This window comes from Cnephaeus nilssonii, assembly GCF_951640355.1.
Source record: "Cnephaeus nilssonii genome assembly, chromosome: 11".
Taxonomy (NCBI): domain Eukaryota; kingdom Metazoa; phylum Chordata; class Mammalia; order Chiroptera; family Vespertilionidae; genus Cnephaeus; species Cnephaeus nilssonii.
This window is the reverse complement of record NC_137082.1, coordinates 46,892,082-46,912,609: the sequence shown is the minus strand read 5'-3', so window position 1 is coordinate 46,912,609 and position 20,528 is coordinate 46,892,082. Positions and strand designations below refer to the sequence as shown.

Below are 20,528 nucleotides of genomic sequence, written 5' to 3'. Positions count from 1 at the left end.
GACCCCTCGAAGGATGTCCTACAGCCTGGGTGAGGGGCTGAGGACTGTTTGCAGGCTGGCCAAGACCCCAGCAGGTACCCTCACTTGCATTTACTTCACTTGTTTCATTTTTGCTAATGAGTATCCTTGAAAAGTTTAAATTACGTATCTGGTTCATACTTTTTAATCATGATATATTTCTTATGGACAACGGATCGAAACAAAGATTTTGAAATACTAGAAAAAAGTTTAATTGCATATGGTCCTAAGGAATGCTACTATAAAACTGTATTGCAAATGACATATTGAACAGCAAAACAGCAATTACACTACAATTACTACTGCATCTATAAGGTGTTAACTGATATGACCTTTTCTAAATGAAAAATCTGCCAGCACAATCTGTATACAATTTCAGCAATTTATTATAAATAATTACACACATCAGTGTGCAAGTAGAACTTAACCTTTTGATAACTTTCTATTTTTTAACTCTCTGCTGTTCTTTTCTATAATGTTAAATTGCATAAATATTACTAAAAATCGGTAACTAAGGTGATGCATTTTCTCTCCACCTGCCTCAGTTTCTTCCTCTCCAAAATAGATATAATAAATAAACCTCACCTCGAAGGAACTACCCCATAGCAACTTAATGAAGATTAAGTGGATTTATAGTATTTGTAAAATGCTTATATAGTGTTATACCTATTAAGCATTATTTGGTTTTGTTAAATAATGTCATATATTGTGAACTTGTATAATAAATTCAATTCCAATTCCTTTGTGCCTTGCTAAAATTTGAGTCACTTCTGATGCACAGAAACAAGCTTTACCATGGACTTGCATGTGATTTTGATAACTCCCCGTTGATTTAGTTAATTATCTATTAGTTAATTATCTATTCTATTTATTGGATGATAGGATAATGAAAAATAGAGGTTTAAACATATATGAAAAATGCAGTAAAATAAACAGTAGAGTGTGATAAATACCCAATTTCATCCCAAAATATTTTCCTCCTATATGCTCTATGCTAGGCTCTGAAAATATATTAAGATCACAATTCTCAAGGTGTTTTATTTGTGTAAAGCAAACAAACCTATTTACAAATTGTGATATGTGCCCCAAAGGTTCTATGTAAGAATCATGGTGTGAGACCATTCCCTCTGGATAGGTACCACTGGGGGCATAAATGCCAGGTGAAGGGATGCAAGAAGAATGTTTCAGGAACAAGATGGCATGTTTGAAACTAAGGGCAGAAAATGCTGTGGTTACTCCTACTGGATGAGTAAAGGCTCAGAGGTAAGCATGTATCAGAACACACCTGCTTTGTGGGCTATGAGATTTTATGTTTGTGCATTTGATGCAAATGAAATGTTTTAAGTAGAAAAAATACAGGGTACTGGTCTAAGTGTGATCACACAAGGATGTCATTGGAAGTGACATCTAAGCTTAGATCTAAAGGATGAGAGAAGTTAACTTATCAGTGCAAGCTTGCATCATAGTTTTTACCAAGCCGGAATAGGAGGGACTTATCTCAACATAATAAAGGACATGTATGACAAACTCACAGCTAGCATTATACTCAGCAGTGAAGAGCTAAAAGTTTTACCCTTGAGATTAGGAATAAGATAAGGTTGCCAACTATCACCACTTTTATTCAACCTAGTATGGGAAGTTCTGGCTACATTAATCCAAAAATAAATAAAAGGCATCCTAATTAGAAAGGAAGGGGTAAAGTTATAATTCACAGGTGACATATTATAGAAAACCCTAAAAACTATTATGACACAAATTCAGTAAGGTTGCAGGATATAAAATTAATATACAGGAATTACTGGCATTCCTTTACACTAGTAATGAAATATCAGAAAGAGAAATTAAGGAAACAATCCCATTTAAAATTGCATCAAAAAATAAAATGACTAGGAATAAATTTAACCAAGGAGGCAAAGATCTGCATTCTGAAAACTATAATACTTTGATGAAAAATACTGATGTCAACACAAATAAATGGAAGAATTTACCATGTTCATGGACTGAAAAATTAATATTGTTAAAATGTCCATACTACCTAAAAAGCAAGCTACAGATTCAATGAAATCTCTATCAAAATACCAAGGGGCTTTTACAACTAGAACAAATAATCCTAAAACTTATGTAGAACCACAAAAAACATGGAGTAACCAAAGCAGAGGTATCACATTCCCTGATTTCAAACTGACATAGAAACAGTCACTTAGATCAATGAAAAAGAATAGAAGGCCAGAAATTAGCCCACACATATATAGTAAGTTAATCTATAGCCAAGAAGGGGTTAATATCAAAAATATATAAAGCATTCATACAACATAAAAGAAAAAATCCAATTAAACAGAGGACCTGAACATTCTCCAAAAAAGACATATGCTCAACATCACTGATAGAGAAATGCAAATCACAATAGGTAGCACCTCACATCTGTCAGACTGCCTATTAATAAATATGTGTTGGTGAGATTTTGAAGAAAAAGGAACCCTTATGCACTGTGGGTAAGAATATAAACTGGTGCAGTCACTACAGAAATACCATATGATCCCAAAATTCCATTTTGGAGTAGTTATCTGAAGAATACAAAAATTTGAAAAGCTATATGCATCCTATATTCATTGCAGCAACCTAGGTATCCCCTGATAGATGAATGGGTAAAGAAAAGGTTTTATGTATACATACACACCGACAATGGATTACCCATAAAAATATCTTGCCATTTGTGACAACATGGATGGACTGAGAGGAATAAATAAAATAGAAACAGACTCACAGATACAGAAAACAACACACTGATGGTTGACGTAAAGGAGTGGGTGAGAGGATGGTGAAAGGGAATACAAAGTACAAACTTTCAGTTATAAAATCGTTAAGTCATGGGAATGTAATGTACAGCACAGGGAAAATAGCCAATATTGTAGTAATAACTTATGGTGACAGATGGTTATTAGAATTATTATGGTGACCACCTTGTCAGGAATATAAATATTGAATCACTGTTGGTACACCTGAAACCAGTATAATATTGTATGTCAATTATACTTTAACTAGAGGCCCAGTGCACAAATTCTGTGCACTGCGGGGGGTGTCCCTCAGCCCAGCCTGTACCCTCTCCAATCTGGGATCCCTCAGGGGATGTCCAACTGCCAGTTTCTGATCCCACGGGGATCGGGCCTAAACTGGCAGTCAGACATCCCTCTCACAATCTGGGACTGCTGGTTCCTAACCACTCGCCTGCCTGCCTCTAACTGCTTCTGCCTGATTGCCCCCTAACCACTCCCCTGCCGGCCCAATCGCCCCAACTGCCCTTCCCTGACAGCTATCTTGTGATGACAAGAGGGCATTGCGCAAGGGCGTGACGCCACCTAGGCTTTTATTATATAGGATAATGCTCATGCCCTACCTTCAAAAGCAGGAGTCCACTACGGGAGAGAGATGAAGGATGCTCCTGGACTGTGATACATAAGGTCATGAGGCCCATAGCTACCACACTCAACCTGGACTCAGAAGCAAAAGAAGTGAGTATTGAACAGAAAATGGAGTTACCGCTTGCTAGGAGTGGTGAGGGGGATTTAGGCAGAAGGAGCAAGACAAAGCAGGCTGAGTCTAAGGAAGTTCAACCCACAGAGTCTGGGTCAAGTATACTCTGGAAGAAGACAGATAAGACTGAGCTGGGAGGGAACAGCTAGGTCCCAGAATGCCAGCGGTTTCAGTCTTGGGGAGCCATGAAAATCTTACTTTAAGCTGGACGGGGCCACACTCATATTTTCTTTTAAAGAGCTTGCTCTGTGGCAGGCTGGTGTCGCTCAGTTGGTTGGAGCACCGTCCCATCCACAGAAAGAGCTTCCTCTGTGGTACTGAGGGGTTGGGATGATAGAGACTGGGGAAACTGCCATAGTGCAGGAGGGGAAAACAGACCCTGGATCAAATCAGGCAGAGCATCAAGGGAGAGAAAGGAACAGGTTCAAGCATCAACAAAGTTCAGTTAGCAGTACCTGAGGACCAATTGCTTATGGGAGATGGAACAGGGGAGGAAATAAAGCTGAGTCTGCTAAAAAATAACCACATACGTAGGAACTACATTAGGGAAGGAGGTAGGAATACAGAAAATGGTTCAGAATTTGACAACTCTACTCAGATTTCTAATGCCAGCAGACCAAAGACCACGTCTATCTAGATCTCCCATGCAAGAGCCTAACCAGAGGTTTGCAAATCCTGCTTCCCATGCCTCATGACAGGGAAAAGTTTAATTATAACTGAAGCAGGTATTGCAAAATTCCCCTCCATTGTATGTGAAAATTAGAAAGATTTTCTATGGATCTCAAGTTAAAAACTGACCTACGCAAATGGCTATTTTGTGCACAAACACAACTGGTACACTTCAGCTGTACTGAAGTATAATCTCAAATGTAACACACACAATTCTAAACATGTTCTCTCACAGCTGGAAGTAATTAGAGGATACTTTAAATCTGACACTCAAAGATACTGTTGCCTCTAATGTGTCAGTACCTGAGCCACATACCCACACACTTACAGGCATGTCCCAGAGACACATAGTGTCTCATATCAGGAAACCCACAGGGAAACATACCTCAGAAAGGACATCTAGAAGGCAGTCTCGACTGTGTTTACCCTGGCTCTGACACTATATCTTTGTGCACATAACCTCTAATTTATAGTTTTCTCCTATAAAAAGAGGGCATCACAATAACACTAATATCTGTCCAGGAAATGTGCTATTAGAATTAGATAATACTTATAAAGCACTTGGTTAATGTCGAGCACTTAGTACAAGCTCATTAAATGTAATTCATGTTGTACGGTGCTCTCACTTGCTTGAAAAATGAGCACATTTGTTACCATAAATTAGCCACTGTGGTCTGCCCTTCATGATCAGTGGGACTGCTATGACAAATAGGTGCTATGGTTATACATCACGATGGGCACACTCTTTTACAGTGTTATCACTTTTTCTCAGCATTGGAATATATTTCTCAGTTAGGTGTATTATATACTACCACTTACATAACCAGGATTTTTTTTCCTGTTAAACAAAATCAAGAGGGTCACAGTAGCAGGGAAGACAAGTGGAAAAATGCATGACAGCTACTAATAAATGCCATCCTGGCAGAGCTTGAATTCCACGCAGTAAACAGTGGTCCCACAAACGCCTTATTGAACCGGACGCTGGGCCAGTCTAATCGCAGTTGTGTGTGAAGAGCCAAAAGTAGGAGGGAAAGTTATAGGATTTCAGTTACTTGGACCTAAAGGTCCAAATACAGAGTAAACAAAACTTAATATAATAAATTCAGTGATAGTTTTAGTGAGCAGCACAAAGCTTCATGCAGAGTAACAAAGAAGCTAGCTGTCATGTTCTCTGAATAAATGTACATTTTTTAATACTGAAACCATATTTTAAAATAAAACAACAGAAAATTATTTCTGAGTATTAAAATCTACTAAAGTAATAATTTAATGTATCAGTTACTCATATAATTTTTTTTCTTAAAGTGCTTTCAGCCTGGTTGAAAAATAATCAATTATTATATTATGATAAAAATGCATAAATGAAATTGCTGTTTGAGTTAGGGAAAATACATATTCAAACATTGGTGAAGTTTTAATACATGAAAAACAACTGAGGCATGAGTGATGCCTTCCTATGAACCTTGAACATAACAATGTCTCCCATTTAAGTTGTACGTGGTATAAAGGCAACGTGTCTTCTAATTTGGAGATCATCTCTTTCATTTAATAATTCAGGGGTGGGTAAATTAGAGAAAGAGGGTAAAAGCAAGAGGATGAGAGAGAAAGCAGAAAAGAGTTAACCCACAAAGTAGAATACAGGTAGGTATCTGTGAGCACTCACAGATCCAGCTTCAGATTCCATGGACTTCAAATCTTGAGACAGAAGGACTACATGTAAACAGCAGTTTTTTTATGTTTGCAGTGTGTATGCCCTTTAGCCTTAAATCCCACAGCAGTGACTGAGCATAAGGAGACCTAGAATCTTATGCTTTAAAGCCACTAACTTTTATATGAACTCCTAGAAATCATCTCCCCCAGTGCAAAGCGCAGGGGCTTGAACTGGCATGGATTTCTGGGATGCCTTCCAGTACTAACAGGATAGAAACGTCAGAGCATCTCCTTCGTCACAAGTAGCTTTAATTTGTCACATCCCTGAAACACACACTGGGCATGCCGGGAAGCAGGCATCTAACGCCCATATGCTTCCCTCGCTTCACCTTTAAATTAACCTGATCCTCAAGTTCTTCTTCCCCATTCCCACCTCTTCACTTTGCTATTTTCTAGCAATATTTGTTCAGAAGCCTGCAAAGGTTTGAGTTAAAAACCCTGATATCTAGTGGCTAGAAATAAGATTCACACCACGTGTTGAGGTGTTTTAAAAAATGAGTCATTTGTGCCCCAGAAGTCAAGTTCCAGATCAGGCTGTGCACCCCCTCTGAGGACTGACCCATTAGCTTCGACACCTATCGTGAAAACTCAGAGTTTATAATAGAGGAGAAACTTCTAAAGACGGGAAATAAGGCATCAAGAGACCCACTTCTGAACTGAAATGCTAACGTGTACACAGACTGATTACTGGGCAGAGTCCTTACAGGAAAATGGAAGCTGTCGGCAGAAGCCTCTGGTTCCAAACAGTTATTTGTTTTGATTTCTGGGACATCAACTCCTCACCCTTAGAAATGGAAGCAGCATTCCTCACCTGGTGTCTGTTTAAGAAAAATATTCCATTCCAATTTAACAAAAAGAAGAGTCATACTTAACTATATTTTCACCAAATCCCAAAAATATTACGCTAATATATGTATACACACGTCATATACAAGATTGAAATCTAATAGAACTCTATTTCACCTCCAGTAACCACTAGGTAATGATTCTTAACTAATTAGACTCATCAAGCAACCTAAATTGCAAAGAACCCCTAAGTCACTGGTGAAAATATTTTCTTAAGCAGGTTTCATTAGACAGCCTTAAAAAACTCAAAAATTCAGTACCTGTTGGATATGATTAAATTCTGGGGATTACATTTTTTTCTTCTTATTCCTTTGAAGTGCAGTATCATCTAAATTTTCTGTGATGAACTGGTCAAGTTCAAAGAGAGTCATTCACACACCATCTACCCCACCTTTCTTCCCTAACCCTTATTCTGAGCTCAGGACATTGCTGTCTTAAATATCTTCTCTTCTAGGTGACTCAACTACTATGAAATAAATATGCGATTTACATCTTTACTATTATGTATTGGAACCTGGTAGAACATTCAAAATAGTTTTCAATGGTTCCACCTTTTTCAAAATTCTAGTCCCTCACACTCAAGCCTTAATTGGGAATTACTTGCCATTTCTAATTAATTTCTGCCACCTGCATGAAGCTATATGAGAAAATACTTAATTCCCTTTTAGACTTATTTGGTTAACTGAAGTTACTGAAGATAACAACTTCCATTTGTAATGAGATCACTTACAGTATATGAGTAAGTAAGGCTTAGGTTGCTTAATAGGTTGAGAACTTGCTTCATCGGTAACGTTTAAAAATTTATGAAATGTTCACTCTATGGAAGGCACACAAATTACCTCATTTAATTTTCACAACCCTGTGAGTCTAGTTCTAATACTTGTCCCTTTTAGATTAAGAAGCCAGCCTTGGGAGAATCAACGTTCCCCTGGTGAAGAAATAGTGCATGTTGGAGGCAGTAATAAAAGCGAGGTATACCTAACTCCAAACGTATTTTTTAAAACATTACACAATGATGACTCCCATTACTAAATTCCGTTTCTACAACACTGTGTTATAACTGGATTTACAAATTGTATTAAATCCAAGAAAACACATGGTACAGTCTCAGCTGCAATATGAAATGCCTGTTGTCCTTGCTGTAGGAAGTTAAACACTGTGAAGGGGAATGTAGCTAAGGAATAAACCCATTACCCCATGCCCACATTGGATGTCTCCCAATTTTTAAAAGGATGCTGAATAATCCCCCATAAAAATGGCAATTCTAATATGAGTTATAAATCTAATTTCACCACACAGTAATCATGGAAAAGTACCATTAAATACGTTAGTTCTTCTTGAGGAATTATCACTTTTGCACTGATGAAATTGCAGGCTTTTAAAATTGGTAAATAATTATAAAATCCACCTTAAATCTTTTCTGAAAAGAGCCAGGATAGAAAGCATAATTTCTAATATAGGCATATTATCAAAACAACACAGAAAAAAATTCTCTCAAATACATCTCCTCTGCAGAATATTCTAAGGCAAGCAGCTGACTGACCTTGAAAATTTCAACATTAAACATAAGCCATGTATCTTCACTGTTGTTTTAAAAAAGAGACCTGATATTTTTTTTTCTGAGTCACATTTTTAAATATACCACTGGGAAGTGTATGTAACTGGTGATCCTGGGTTGCTCAGTGAGCAAAATACTATCCTATAGAATATTTGCGTATGTTCTTGAAAAATATCCTTAAGAGGGATAGAAAGGAGTTGTGATGTGGCCGTGACTGCTCTTACAGTGCAAGCACTGGAAACAGCACCTACCCAGTAACGTCAGGACACAGGCGAGTATTGCGATCAGGGCTCCGGTGCTAAGGCCAGCAGGTAGGACATAGGCTTCAGCGTTGCAGGTCTGGGCTATTCCATCTGCATCACAGTCACAGACTCGAATGGTGAGGGTGTTGGTGCTGCTGAGCGAAGGCGACCCGCTGTCCATGATGAAGATGGGCAGATAATACACAGACTGCTCCTGCCTCCGAAAGCCATTCCTCCTGGTGAGAATGGAGGCCGTGTTGTCTGGGAGGAAGACGGTAGAGCTATTAACATGCGATTTCTGGTGGAATCAGTCCTGCCAACTTCATCTTACTCAAGTCACTCTTATTTAGTTTCTTTGGACAGAGAATCATCCCATATAATCCTATATAATAAAAACTAAGTATCCAGTTGGCCATTCAACCAATTAAAGTGTAATATGCTAATGATACGCTAAGGCCGCTCAACCGCTCGCTATGATGTGCACTGACCACCAGGGGGAAGATGCTCCGACCAGTAGGTTAGCTTGCTGCTGGGGTCCAGCAGATGTAGGCTGGACACGCCCTGGAGCCCTCCCTCAGTCCCTCTCTGGCTGGCCAACCTCCCGCATCCCTCCCCAGCCCCGATCCTGCACCAGTAGGGTCCTGTGGCCTGCAACCTCTCGCAATCTGGGCTGAGGGAACCCCCGCCAACCCCTGAGTGCACGAATTTCATGCACTGGGCCTCTAGTATTAATATATCCATCACGCTAAACAGTTAAAACCAAAGATGCAGTTGTAAAGTAAAACTGAATATGAAAAAGCTTATCACTTCTAACATGCAACTTTGTAAGAATTACATATATCCTTTTAATTATCTTAAGTTTCAAACCATACACTTACAGGATGATAAAAGTTAACAGGTTAAGTATGTTAGGAGCATCATCAGATAGCATAAATGAAGTTTCAAATACATTCTTCAACAAATTCCAAACCCGTTATAGAAACAAGTGAAGAAAGCAATTATCTTATAGTTTTTAACATTATATTAGTTTATATTGCTACCAAAACCCATGTATATAAACATTTCGTTAGTGATAAAATAGGTCATTTTTGTTTAATTTATACTCAATGTTTTATTTCATCTAAACAATTATAGTAATTATGAAACATTTAACAGTGATCAATAACTCTGTATCAATAAACTGATTTCTATACCTGAAATAGATTTGTTTATCTGCTAGCAATTTATGCATTTAACTTGTCTTAAATAATTAATTAGGAAATTATGTGATTCTTTAAATTGACAACAATTAATAAAGAAAAAGAAGGAAAACCAGGACCCTAGTTTCATCCAGTGCTTTAATCTATTGTTCCTTTCCAAGCTGTCAAAAAGATGCTTATCCAGTGTTACCATGAAAGAATAAACAATATTCTAAACAGCAAGCTCACATGAGACTGCAGAAAGTGTATTGCAATTACTGATATGGCAGGAGTAAAACTTTAATTTTCAGGTTTTACCTGGTAGCTTTTTATATACACAAATCTTATTTTAAAACATATGAATTTGAGAGGTGTTCATTAAAAAACTATATATGGAGTTGTTGAAGAATATTGCCTTGACAATGTTTGTATACAGTTAACAATAACACATATGCGTGCACACACGTCTATGTCTTGGCCTCCCAATAATTCAGATGTTGCAGTATTTGATACGCAAAGTTGTTAATTAGTAATCTAACGTGCCGGATGTCAAATAACATGCTGAAACACACAATGAATTGAGGAGCTCATACTAAAATGTCCAATATGTAAGACGAGAATCCAGTGTTCCAGAAAGAGGTCATAAAACTCATGTGTGTTATGCGCTTCCTAAGATGGAAGCGATGTAAGAACTAATGTGTTTATCCCTACATGTCCTCCTTCAAGGTCCAGGCGAGGGAGCTCTGGACTTGACCTGGGGAAATCTTTCAATTGTGTCCTGAAAATCCAGATGCTTTAGTGCTTGTGTTGCCCCCATTCACGGTGGTCCTGCAGGGAGGACACATGGGGGAAATCCTCACACTCTTCTTGGAAAGGTCAAAGACTCTCTGCCTTGTGCTGGATGAATGGAAGTGCTGAGCACTATCCCCACCAACTATGATTAGGTCAGAGAGTCTGGGATTCCTCACATGGAGAATGTTCTGCCTTTCCTGTTACTAAGGGGATATGACAGTGTTCTTGAGCAGAGAAGGGAATCAGAATAAATTATTATTTCACAGTGAATTTCTGAGGCCACAAGGTATGCTGCACTGAAGAATATGGTGGCTTTAGGTAAAACCACCTATAATGTCCATCTTCTGAGAGCAGGTCCTTTTCGATAAGCCAGGATTTGACTAGTAAATCTATTTCTACTTTTTTTTTCTTTTCTGAAACCTGGTTTACACATTCAATCTGAAATAATTACATTTTCTATATTGTAAATTTGAATTTACACAATAGATAGCAGGTTCTCATGCTTAAAGTTATTATAATTTCTACTGTCTTTATGTCTACAATTATATATATTTAAGCAAAACCAGAATTTATTTATAGGTGTTTGCAAAAATGTTTCTATAATGACATTTAGGAAAGTGATAAGAGTTATTACTTTTGAGCAAAAGGATGGATTTGGGATGACAGAGAATTCTTTTTTTCTTTTTAATCTTTGCATCAAGAACACATTTTTATTATTTGCACAGATCACTTATTTTAGGTTAAAATAAAAGAATAACTAATGTTAATATTGAAATTATAAGTCAAAGTTGATTTAGGTTGAAATATGTCAAGTGCAATTAGTATTTTCCTGATGTCTCAAGTCAAACCTGTGTAGGACAGTCCTAATTAAGGCATTTAGCCAGCCCTCAACCCATTAGATCATTTAAAGAGCTTGGTAAACAAATAAGGAAGCAAATGTCTAGAAGAAATGACAGAGAGAGATGGATCTGGCTTCCCCCCTATTTGGATTTAGGCCTAAAATTACTTAAGTAGCAGCTTCTTCATGACAGTAAATCCATAGATAAAAATTACCTTAGGGGCTTATTGCCCTTTCATTAATGTCCTTGCTGGGGAAGAAAAAAAAAAAAAACGTCCATAATCAGCATTCCTGAGTGAGCCAAAGCTCTCGCTTAGAGTTTGTACCTGCTGCCTCCACCGTCACAGTGACAAACCCTTACCTTTGTTATCTTTCAGTGAGAAGTTGTGGTTGTTCGTTGCATCAGTGGTTAGGCTGAAATAAAACTGGTGTCCATTGGATGGCTCGTCTCTGTCCACCGCACTGATTTTCTGGATAACCTAGGACGAGGAGGGAAGCATGAGGGCATGGTGTGCAGCACAGAGCAGTTTTGCACCACAGAATAAGCACTGGCTTCCTCAATGAGGTGGGGGCTAGGGGCAGATGTACCAACCTGAACCCAGTGTAAAAGGGCTCTGAAAAACAACCATGTCCTTTTCAGAGCTCAGCTTTGAACTAACCTTCGTGAACCTCAGAAATGAGCCAACTAGTTATTCCATCCTGGGAAAGATCGCAAAACCCTGGACAACATGGATGAGTGGAACAAACCACACTGGGATGAAACTACACTTAATTCTCAGAACTTCAAGGCACTGCGCCCTGCTGTGTAAGGTGGGAAACCGCCCAATCAAGCTTAATAGGCTCTACTCCTCCTTTTTTTAAAGGAGGTTAAGCCCTTAACCATTAGCCATGACTTTCACAATGTTTACTTTTCTTCCTGAGGAAATTTTCATCATCCCAATGAAACCACGATTTGAAAGTTCCTTTAATATTAGTTTATGCTACACATCAAAGCATTCGTTGTGCTGAAACATGCTGATCATATTTTATCTTACAGCTGGCAGGATTTCAAAGGCAACCACCACTGGCTCCTTTGAAAGAAATGACAAACCAGAAGCATGGTGCTCAGAAGTCTCTTACCTGCCCCGGCTGGGCATTCTCACACACAGTGGTCTCATAGTCCATGGCGAACTCTGGGGCGTTGTCATTGATGTCCAGGATCGTGATGGTCACGTAGCCTCGCCCTACTTGAGACGGATTCTCTAATCAAGAGGAAAAGCTTTTGTCACTTACTCTGAGTAGAGCTGTTATTCCACTGCCTTTCACTCAGTAAAATGGCTTTTACTCAAACTTTTTAATGTTTCCTTTTAGTCATAAAACTCATATTAAAAATAGTTAAAATTAACTCTAATTATTCACCTATCAACCCTAACCCTTTTTCATCTCTGGCATGGGACTAATAGCAGAGCTATGGTTGGGACCAAGGTGGTACTAGATATAGGAGTATTTTGAAATCTATAAAGGATTTTACTTAAATAAAGATATAACTGTTGTAATAAAAAAGTACAATTCTAATAAGAAAATGGTCAGGCCTCAAATAAATCTGGAATCATAACATTATAGACTTTAAAGGGAGCTACAGAAACTCTGATCCAATGTCATATAACTGAATGTATATAGAAATAAAGATAGTATACCTGTATATTTTTTAGCTCCTGGTAAGTACTGTTGAAAGTATATTCTATGAACCATGTATTTTATTATTTTTTGATGCTAGAGCTCATAATTATTATGAAGATAAATATATATTCTATATGTACATAAAAGAATGCATTATGATTATGCACTGTTCTTTTAATGCTTTTCTTGTTAGGGCTAAAATGAGTTCAATATCACAATATACAAATCTGGCATCTTAGGTAGAGAGACCAATTTACTCATTTTGTAAGCTATTTGACCAACTCCACATCAGCATAAATGCAGCACATAAAATATGACCACAAGAAAAGAAGCTCTGTGAGGATGATTCAGGCCCACTATTTGATAGTCATCTCTTTTCATCAACTTTGTATTAGCATTTAAACTAATGAATATAAAATATATTTCACAGCTTAAAATTAAGGACTTTCAAGCTTTTGTTCAACTGAAATAAGCACCTAATATAACTGGAGTTGGAATTATAACTTCATAACATCCCATTGTCCTCCATCCTAATTCAGTTTAGAACCTTTCAACTTACGGCTCTCCATTGCCAGGACTGTGATATTATGAACAGCATTTGTCTCCCGATCCAAAGATTTGGCCGTTGTAATCACTCCACTGTTGGCATCAATGTTGAAGTATCTCTCCAAGTCTGTGTTTCTGTCAATTGAATACCTAATTGAATAAAAAAAAAAAACTTCAACATTTATGTTTATAATTTACTAAATGCATTTCACTAAGTGCATAACCAATCACCAAGTCCTGGTAACTCCATGATCTGTCATATTAATAACAATAAATGCACATGCTCAGTTTAAACTTCACTGATGTTACACTGGGTTCTTATCCTGCATATCAGTAGTCTCTTAGCTTTTCTTTTAGTACAAAATAAACACCACTGTACAGTAATTGCCATTATAAGCTTCAAATAAGTCTTTATTATCATTATGATGTTGGCTCCTAAAAACCATTTACAATCAATTTAGCAGCCCTGGTCATAGCTATAGATCTCTCTACAATGACACATATGTGGGTGAAACATATGTAGACATCTTGCTCATTCATATATACTTAGTAGTATCTCTTGTATCGATAACACCAGCCTGATCTTAACCCTTTGTTTAGTAAGTGTATCTCGTTCAGGGGTCTTGACCAGGGTACCATAGATATATTTCAAAGGAGAACCCATCAAATTGCATGAATATTTTGGTGTATAGAAACTTTTCACAAAATATACTATCCAAACATTAGTGGAAAATCATTATTATTGGATCTAAGTTTTTGTTCCATACATAAAATTCACTCTGTGCTCATGAATGACTGGATTCTACTCATATTCTTTCTAGTTAGGTGAATTAAGAGCTCTCATTTAAAAACAAATCCTATCTAATAAAAGAGTAATATGAAAATTGACCATCACTCCAACACACAAGATGGCTGCCCCATGTGGGCACAAGATGGCCAGCAGGGGAGGGACCAGGTCTACAAGGGAGGCAGTTGTGGGCAATCAGGCCAGCAGAGGAGGGCAGTTGGAGGGACCAGGCCTGCAAGGGAGGGCAGTTGGGGTGATCAAGCCTGCAGGGGAGGGGTTAGGGGTGACCAGGCTGGCAGAGGAGGGAAGCTGGGGGCAACTAGGCCTGCAGGGAAGGGCAGTTGGGGGTGACCAGGCCTGCAGGGGAGGGCAGTTAGGGGTGACCAGGCCTGTAGAGGAGGGCAGTTAGGGGCAATCAGGCTAGCAGGGGAGCAGTTAGGCATCAATCAGGCTGGCAGGGGAGTGGTTAGGGGATGGTCAGGCTGGCAGGCAGGCAAACAGGATCTGGCCTAAACGGGCAGTCAGACATCCCTTGAGGGGTCCCAGATTGGATAGGGTGCAGGCTTGGCTGAGGGACACCCCCCACCCGTGCATGAATTTCGTGCACCAGGCCTCTAGTAGTTAAATAAAAAGTAAACAGACAAAAGCACACCCAACTTAGACTAAGCCAATATTTTACATTTACATAGTACTTCTCAACTATTATTAAATAGTATCATCTACTTCAAGTCTACTGTATTACAGAATGCAAGACACATAAAAAGAAGAGAGGAGGCAGCAGAAAATATTAGAAAATAAAATTAACCATAAAACAACAAATATTATTGTCCTTGTGTTAGAATAGTTATTTTGGTGTTGATAACCTGAGGAAGTTATTTTTTAGGGCTTCTATATTCTCAATGGCATGTGAGACCAGAGAAGAAGGTGGTTTGAGGAGGAAAGAAGTGATTTTTTTAGAATGGACACACACACACACACACACACACACACACACACACACACACACGGAAGTATATTGGGATTTGTGGGCATAATGTGAAAACAGTCTTCCTGTTTGTCTGCCTTGCTCTGTTCTCATGCATGTATTCGAAGGTGCATAAAAGCAAAGGGTTGGATTTAACCAGTTGTGGACAATGGAAGGAGAGAGGGGTCAGAAAGAGAGGGGCATATGCACCAGAGTGACAATAATGAAGGTCCGTGCTAGATAAGTTGGTAAGAGAGAACTGAATAAATAACAGGCAGATATTGAGATGTTACTAGCATCACAAGCTTATAGGTCTTTATCAGAATGCAAAATTGCTGTGGAGGGAGGTGTTGGGCAGAGAGAGAGACATTTACTTGTTTAATTTCCCGCAGAGCTAAAGTCAATGACCAAATCATTTGCCTCTATTATCGATTGCCTCAAAGTTTTCAGGATTAGAATAAAAAACATTTGAGAATTAATTTAATATGTTAAATGTCTTCAACTTCTATTCACCTCATAGAAAAATCCCTAATCTTTTGGAGAACCAGTTATCACCTACATCTCTATATTTTGAAGAAGAATGGCCACCAAAGTCTCTATCATCCTAATAGTAATCATTTCTATATCATAAACTATGTAGCTGTGTGTCCTTTAATAGCTATAATTCTCACATAGGCCTCCCTAAATAGCACAGCAACTTGTGGATTATTCTGACATTCTTATCTCATGTCTCCCTTTCATTATTCATGCAATCAGCAATTATTCGTAAGCACCTGCATGTGACCCTCTATCTCAGGAAATAAAGTTTATAAATATTTTTAAATATAAAAAAACTACAATAAATATTTAGGAGGAAACCAACACATTGCTATCCTGGAGTCTGATGAAGGAAGTCGGGGCAGATGTAGGGAGAGAATGAGGTATTGGCTTGAGAAGAGAGGGGAGACCTCAGCAAGAATAAGGAGTACAAACTGCTCGGAACAGTTGTGGTGGTGATTATGTCTTCATCACAACTTGGGATCACCCAGTATTACAGGGGCTCCCGTTTCCTACCAACCCCTCTGCGCATGCAAAAGGCTAGCGTTTATGTATGAGGCATTAGCTAATGTATAAAGTTAACCTGAGAAAGACCATTTCTTAACCAAAAGAAATACGGGCACCTTTTAAAGAGGTGAGAAATTTCTCTGAATTGGAATGGGGGAGGGAGTAACCGAGCCAAAGAGAAGGCAGGCCCTGAAGAAATTTGAGGGAGCACCCTCTGCAGTTCTGGGCCCACTGGCCTAGGAACAGAGAAATGCAGTTGCCTGAGTCAACGAGAAGCTGCACAGGAGAGGGAATGGAGTTTCTCTAATCGTGAACCAAACTTATTAGTTTCTGAAAATCACTGCCTCAAACACTTGGCCTGCTTCATCCTATGTTACAGTGACCAATTCAAGAGGTCGCTTCCATTATTATTATTATTATTATTATTATTATTATTATTATTTTGCAGCAATAGCCATTAAAGCATTGGCCTATCTGTTTACTGTGCAGACAGATCGAAACCATGGTATCCAGCCTCAATCCTTTTCCTGAGATTCTGTAAGTGACTGCAGACACCTTCAACATCTTCAACTCAAGCTAAATATCTAAAAGCAGGTTCATCAACCTTTCCCTGAAACTGTCCCTCCTTCTAAACTTTCTCATCTTCAGAAAGTGACGAGCATTTGGAACGCAGTTTACTTTTGGTTCCTAATCCTCAAACAACTATGCAAGTTCATGTGTGTCAGAGACGTGTCATCCATTTGCCCTTCACTCTTATGAACAGAACCCTGCTTTTGTTGAGGCAGCCATGTGCCTGCCTGAAAATCAACATTGGCTGGTCTCCCTTGTAGGTCTGGTGTCCTTATATCTAAGTTTTAGCAAATAAGATACAAAAGAAAGTTGTTGCATTGAGCATCATGGAATACCTCCTTAAAAGATAGAGGAATGAGCTGCTAATTCAGCTGGCACATGATTTCGGCCCCTTCTCCTCTATCTCACCTGGGACATGAACACAAAGGGAACATGTCCAAAAGCCATCTGGTAAATATGAGGTGATGAGTGCCTGGTGTAAGAAGCCAAGGCCCTTGATGACATTGTACTGCCAAATTATCAGTCCTTGAGTGCAGAGCTCCAGACATCTCATTAGTAAGTCATTAGTGTTAAGCTCTGTTGCTACTAGCCAAGCACAATTTCTAACTAAGGCAAGCAGGCATCATTATTGCTGTATTTCAGTCCTGGATTCCACAGTCTCACAGTTGGTGGCTGAAGGAGCCAAGATTCAGAAGCATGTCTGTCTGAGCCATCTTTACAGTACACGCCTCAACACCTAAAAATGAGCTTGTAGTCCCTGCCACCTACAATTCTAGGATCCATATTCTTTGTGTTTTTCCCCACTGCTCTCCTATCTAAAATCCTAGGCCAGTCAAACTGATGTATTACTTGACGAATAAAAACATCCTATGTATCTCCATTTCTGTGCCTTTCCTCACACAGCTACTCCTGGCAATTATTTGAGTCCTACATATCCTTGAGGACAATCACCCAGTGTTAAAGCAGCAAGCCCTTCCAAGCACATCACAAACCATGTCTCTTCTTGTACTTGGGGCCTCTCCAAGACCCCACAAGTGTGGTGGGCTGTGAGGGGTTGTCTTAGCCTCTTCTCCCACTCAACACCCAACTTCCAGCGCCCTTGGAGCCTGTGCATCTGAGACTTAAATGCCATCTCAGAAGACTGCACGCCTGCCTCAAGTCAGAGATCCTCAGTCCACAAGGGTTTGGAGCTCTGCCCGTGGAGATGAACAAGTGGTGCAGAATGTGGCTGATTAAGTTGGGATGAAAACGAAGGCTGCCATACATCATCTGGTGAAAATGGATCAGAAAGCAGAAAGATTCCATCCTAAAAGCTAACACCTTTTAATTTTTGCCCATCCAGTATGGCTTACTTTACAGAGATTTCTTTATCCCCAACTCATCCCCCTTTTCAAACTATCAATTTGCTGTTAAATCACACCATTGTTAATTTTGAAAAATATCATCAAAAATAATGCAGAGTGATGTGATGTGAATAAGAAACAATAGGATTAGAAGTCAAAAGACCCCGGGATACTGGTGCCAGGGTGACCTGACTCCCTGTGGGAACTACCAGTCACTTACTCTGGGCTCAAATTCATTAATCAGTCAAATAAGGGAGCTAAAATAGAGATCTCCAAAATCTTTGTAAGTGTCTGACCTTCGAAATTGTCCTACATTGCCACATAGTCACTGCATATTTTTATAACTAATTTCCCAGGATCAAACCAGAAATTAGAGCACTTTGTATAGGGAAATCAAGGACATACCTATCACAAATTGGTAAGAAAAAAATAGAACAATTTTTAATCCTATCAAAATCTCTAAAGTTTTCAGTGAGCCATTCCGTTTCAAAAACGCAACAAATAAATATAATTCAAAATTGCTCCCTCCCTGGTTTGTAATAAAGAATGCAAACTGTTGCTAAAATTCTTCAATTCTTAAGGTACTGAACAATAGGGAGATCAGTTAGATATCCCTGTTCCTTAGATCCTGCTACTTTCATTTTTCAAATAAATTCTTTTATTCAATTTATTTTAACTAAAAAAATGAAACCAAAAACAATTCACAAATCATGTGTAAGATCAGTATGTATGATCTCTGGATACCCCTACATGATCCTTGCTAAACCACCATGAACTGGACACTAGAAATTCAATAACCAGGACCCTGCCCGCTGACCTACAGTACTAACCAGGGCTCTCCAGTCACCATTTGTTTTCTCTGTTTCCTTATCTGCAAAATGAGAATGTTTTGCAAGATAATTTCTCATTTCCAGATTTAACACTGGGTTTTAAATAAGTTTTTGTGCAAGATCTCTTGAACAGCTAGATAACAAGAGGGTTGGGACCACAACTTACACATCTGTATAGCCTCAGGGTTCTGCACATCTGCCACAAAACAAATTCCCTAACAAATGCCTGTTATTTCCATTGCTGCTTTTAGATAAACTATGGAGATCAATTAAAATGCTCTTTATTCATATTCACAAGAAGTATTCTTATCGCCTGCCAGGCTGTTTTTATGCATGTCAAGGTTCTCAAGTAGAATGTTCAGGTGAGTGGGAGAGATGAACACAAATGTGTCCTTGGAATAAATGACAAAAGCCCATGGAATAAACATGGACAAAGCTGAACAACAGATATAGCTCAATCATTTGAGTTGAATCCTTAACCTCTTTAAAAAATGTGTGCATGTGTGCCTGTGTTGCTATAAGGAGTGCTCAAGTTTTGATACAGTACTTGGTAAAATCCTGGAACCACATTTTCTAACTGTGTGACAAGGAACATGTTTATTTATAACAAAGGAATGGAAATCCTTGCCTTATAGGAATTTAATGAGAAATAAATTCCTTCAACATAAACTATTGAGTTCAATGCTTAGTGATGTCTCTGTTCACATTGTCACCCACCTCTTCTGATAATGGCAACTCAGTTTTCCTTTGGGGATTGAAACTTTCCCAATGTCATGCAACCTTGATGGTACTCAAAACCAAGATGCCCAGACTTCCTGAATAAGAGATGGACACTTACCCTAGGAGAGGCCAAGAAACTTTGCAAGATATGTGAGCCTTAAACAAAAGGCCACTGGATAAGAAAAAAAGTTGGCACTGGTCCATCTCATGGCCACATCCACAAAGACTGAATGCTCATTCTTACTGTTCATAATTATAGACAAACCTTACTTTCCTCATATCTGAAAACTGGCTATTCAACTTTTCTTTTCATTCTGTGAGTTATCCCCAATTATTTCAATGAGCTCATTTTTCTCCATTTATCTATGGCCACTTTCTGTTGACTGCAATTAAAGAACACTTACAGTTGAGTACAACATAAACAAACATTAGCTCCCTAATCTTTCAACCTTATGCATAGCTCCCAAAGTCTCACACCAAAAGGAGTATGGATTTTGTATTCTTCTATTAATAAGACTTTTCCATAAGCATTTTAAATGTGGAAAATATTGCAGAGGACAAATCAAGAGAAATGTAACCTTCAATAAACTCATTTCACCTAGAGTCTTCCTTAAAGCTAACTCAGAAGATGTTTGCTCAGTGGAGTTCTAATTCTACAGCAATCCAATAAAGGATGAAACAAT

At 38.6% G+C, this 20,528-nt stretch overlaps 1 protein-coding gene across 1 annotated transcript in view; it reads right to left on the bottom strand.

The window, feature by feature from the left end:
- CDH7 (cadherin 7) overlaps nt 1-20,528 on the bottom strand; it is a gene marked incomplete at both ends in the record, with an annotated part of 106,417 nt that overhangs the window by 12,037 nt on the left and 73,852 nt on the right. The window contains 4 exons of the mRNA XM_079785301.1: nt 8,584-8,835; nt 11,744-11,861; nt 12,502-12,623; nt 13,601-13,737. Coding sequence (XP_079641427.1) covers nt 8,584-8,835; nt 11,744-11,861; nt 12,502-12,623; nt 13,601-13,737 — 629 coding nt within the window. The remainder of the gene's footprint in view (nt 1-8,583; nt 8,836-11,743; nt 11,862-12,501; nt 12,624-13,600; nt 13,738-20,528) is intronic.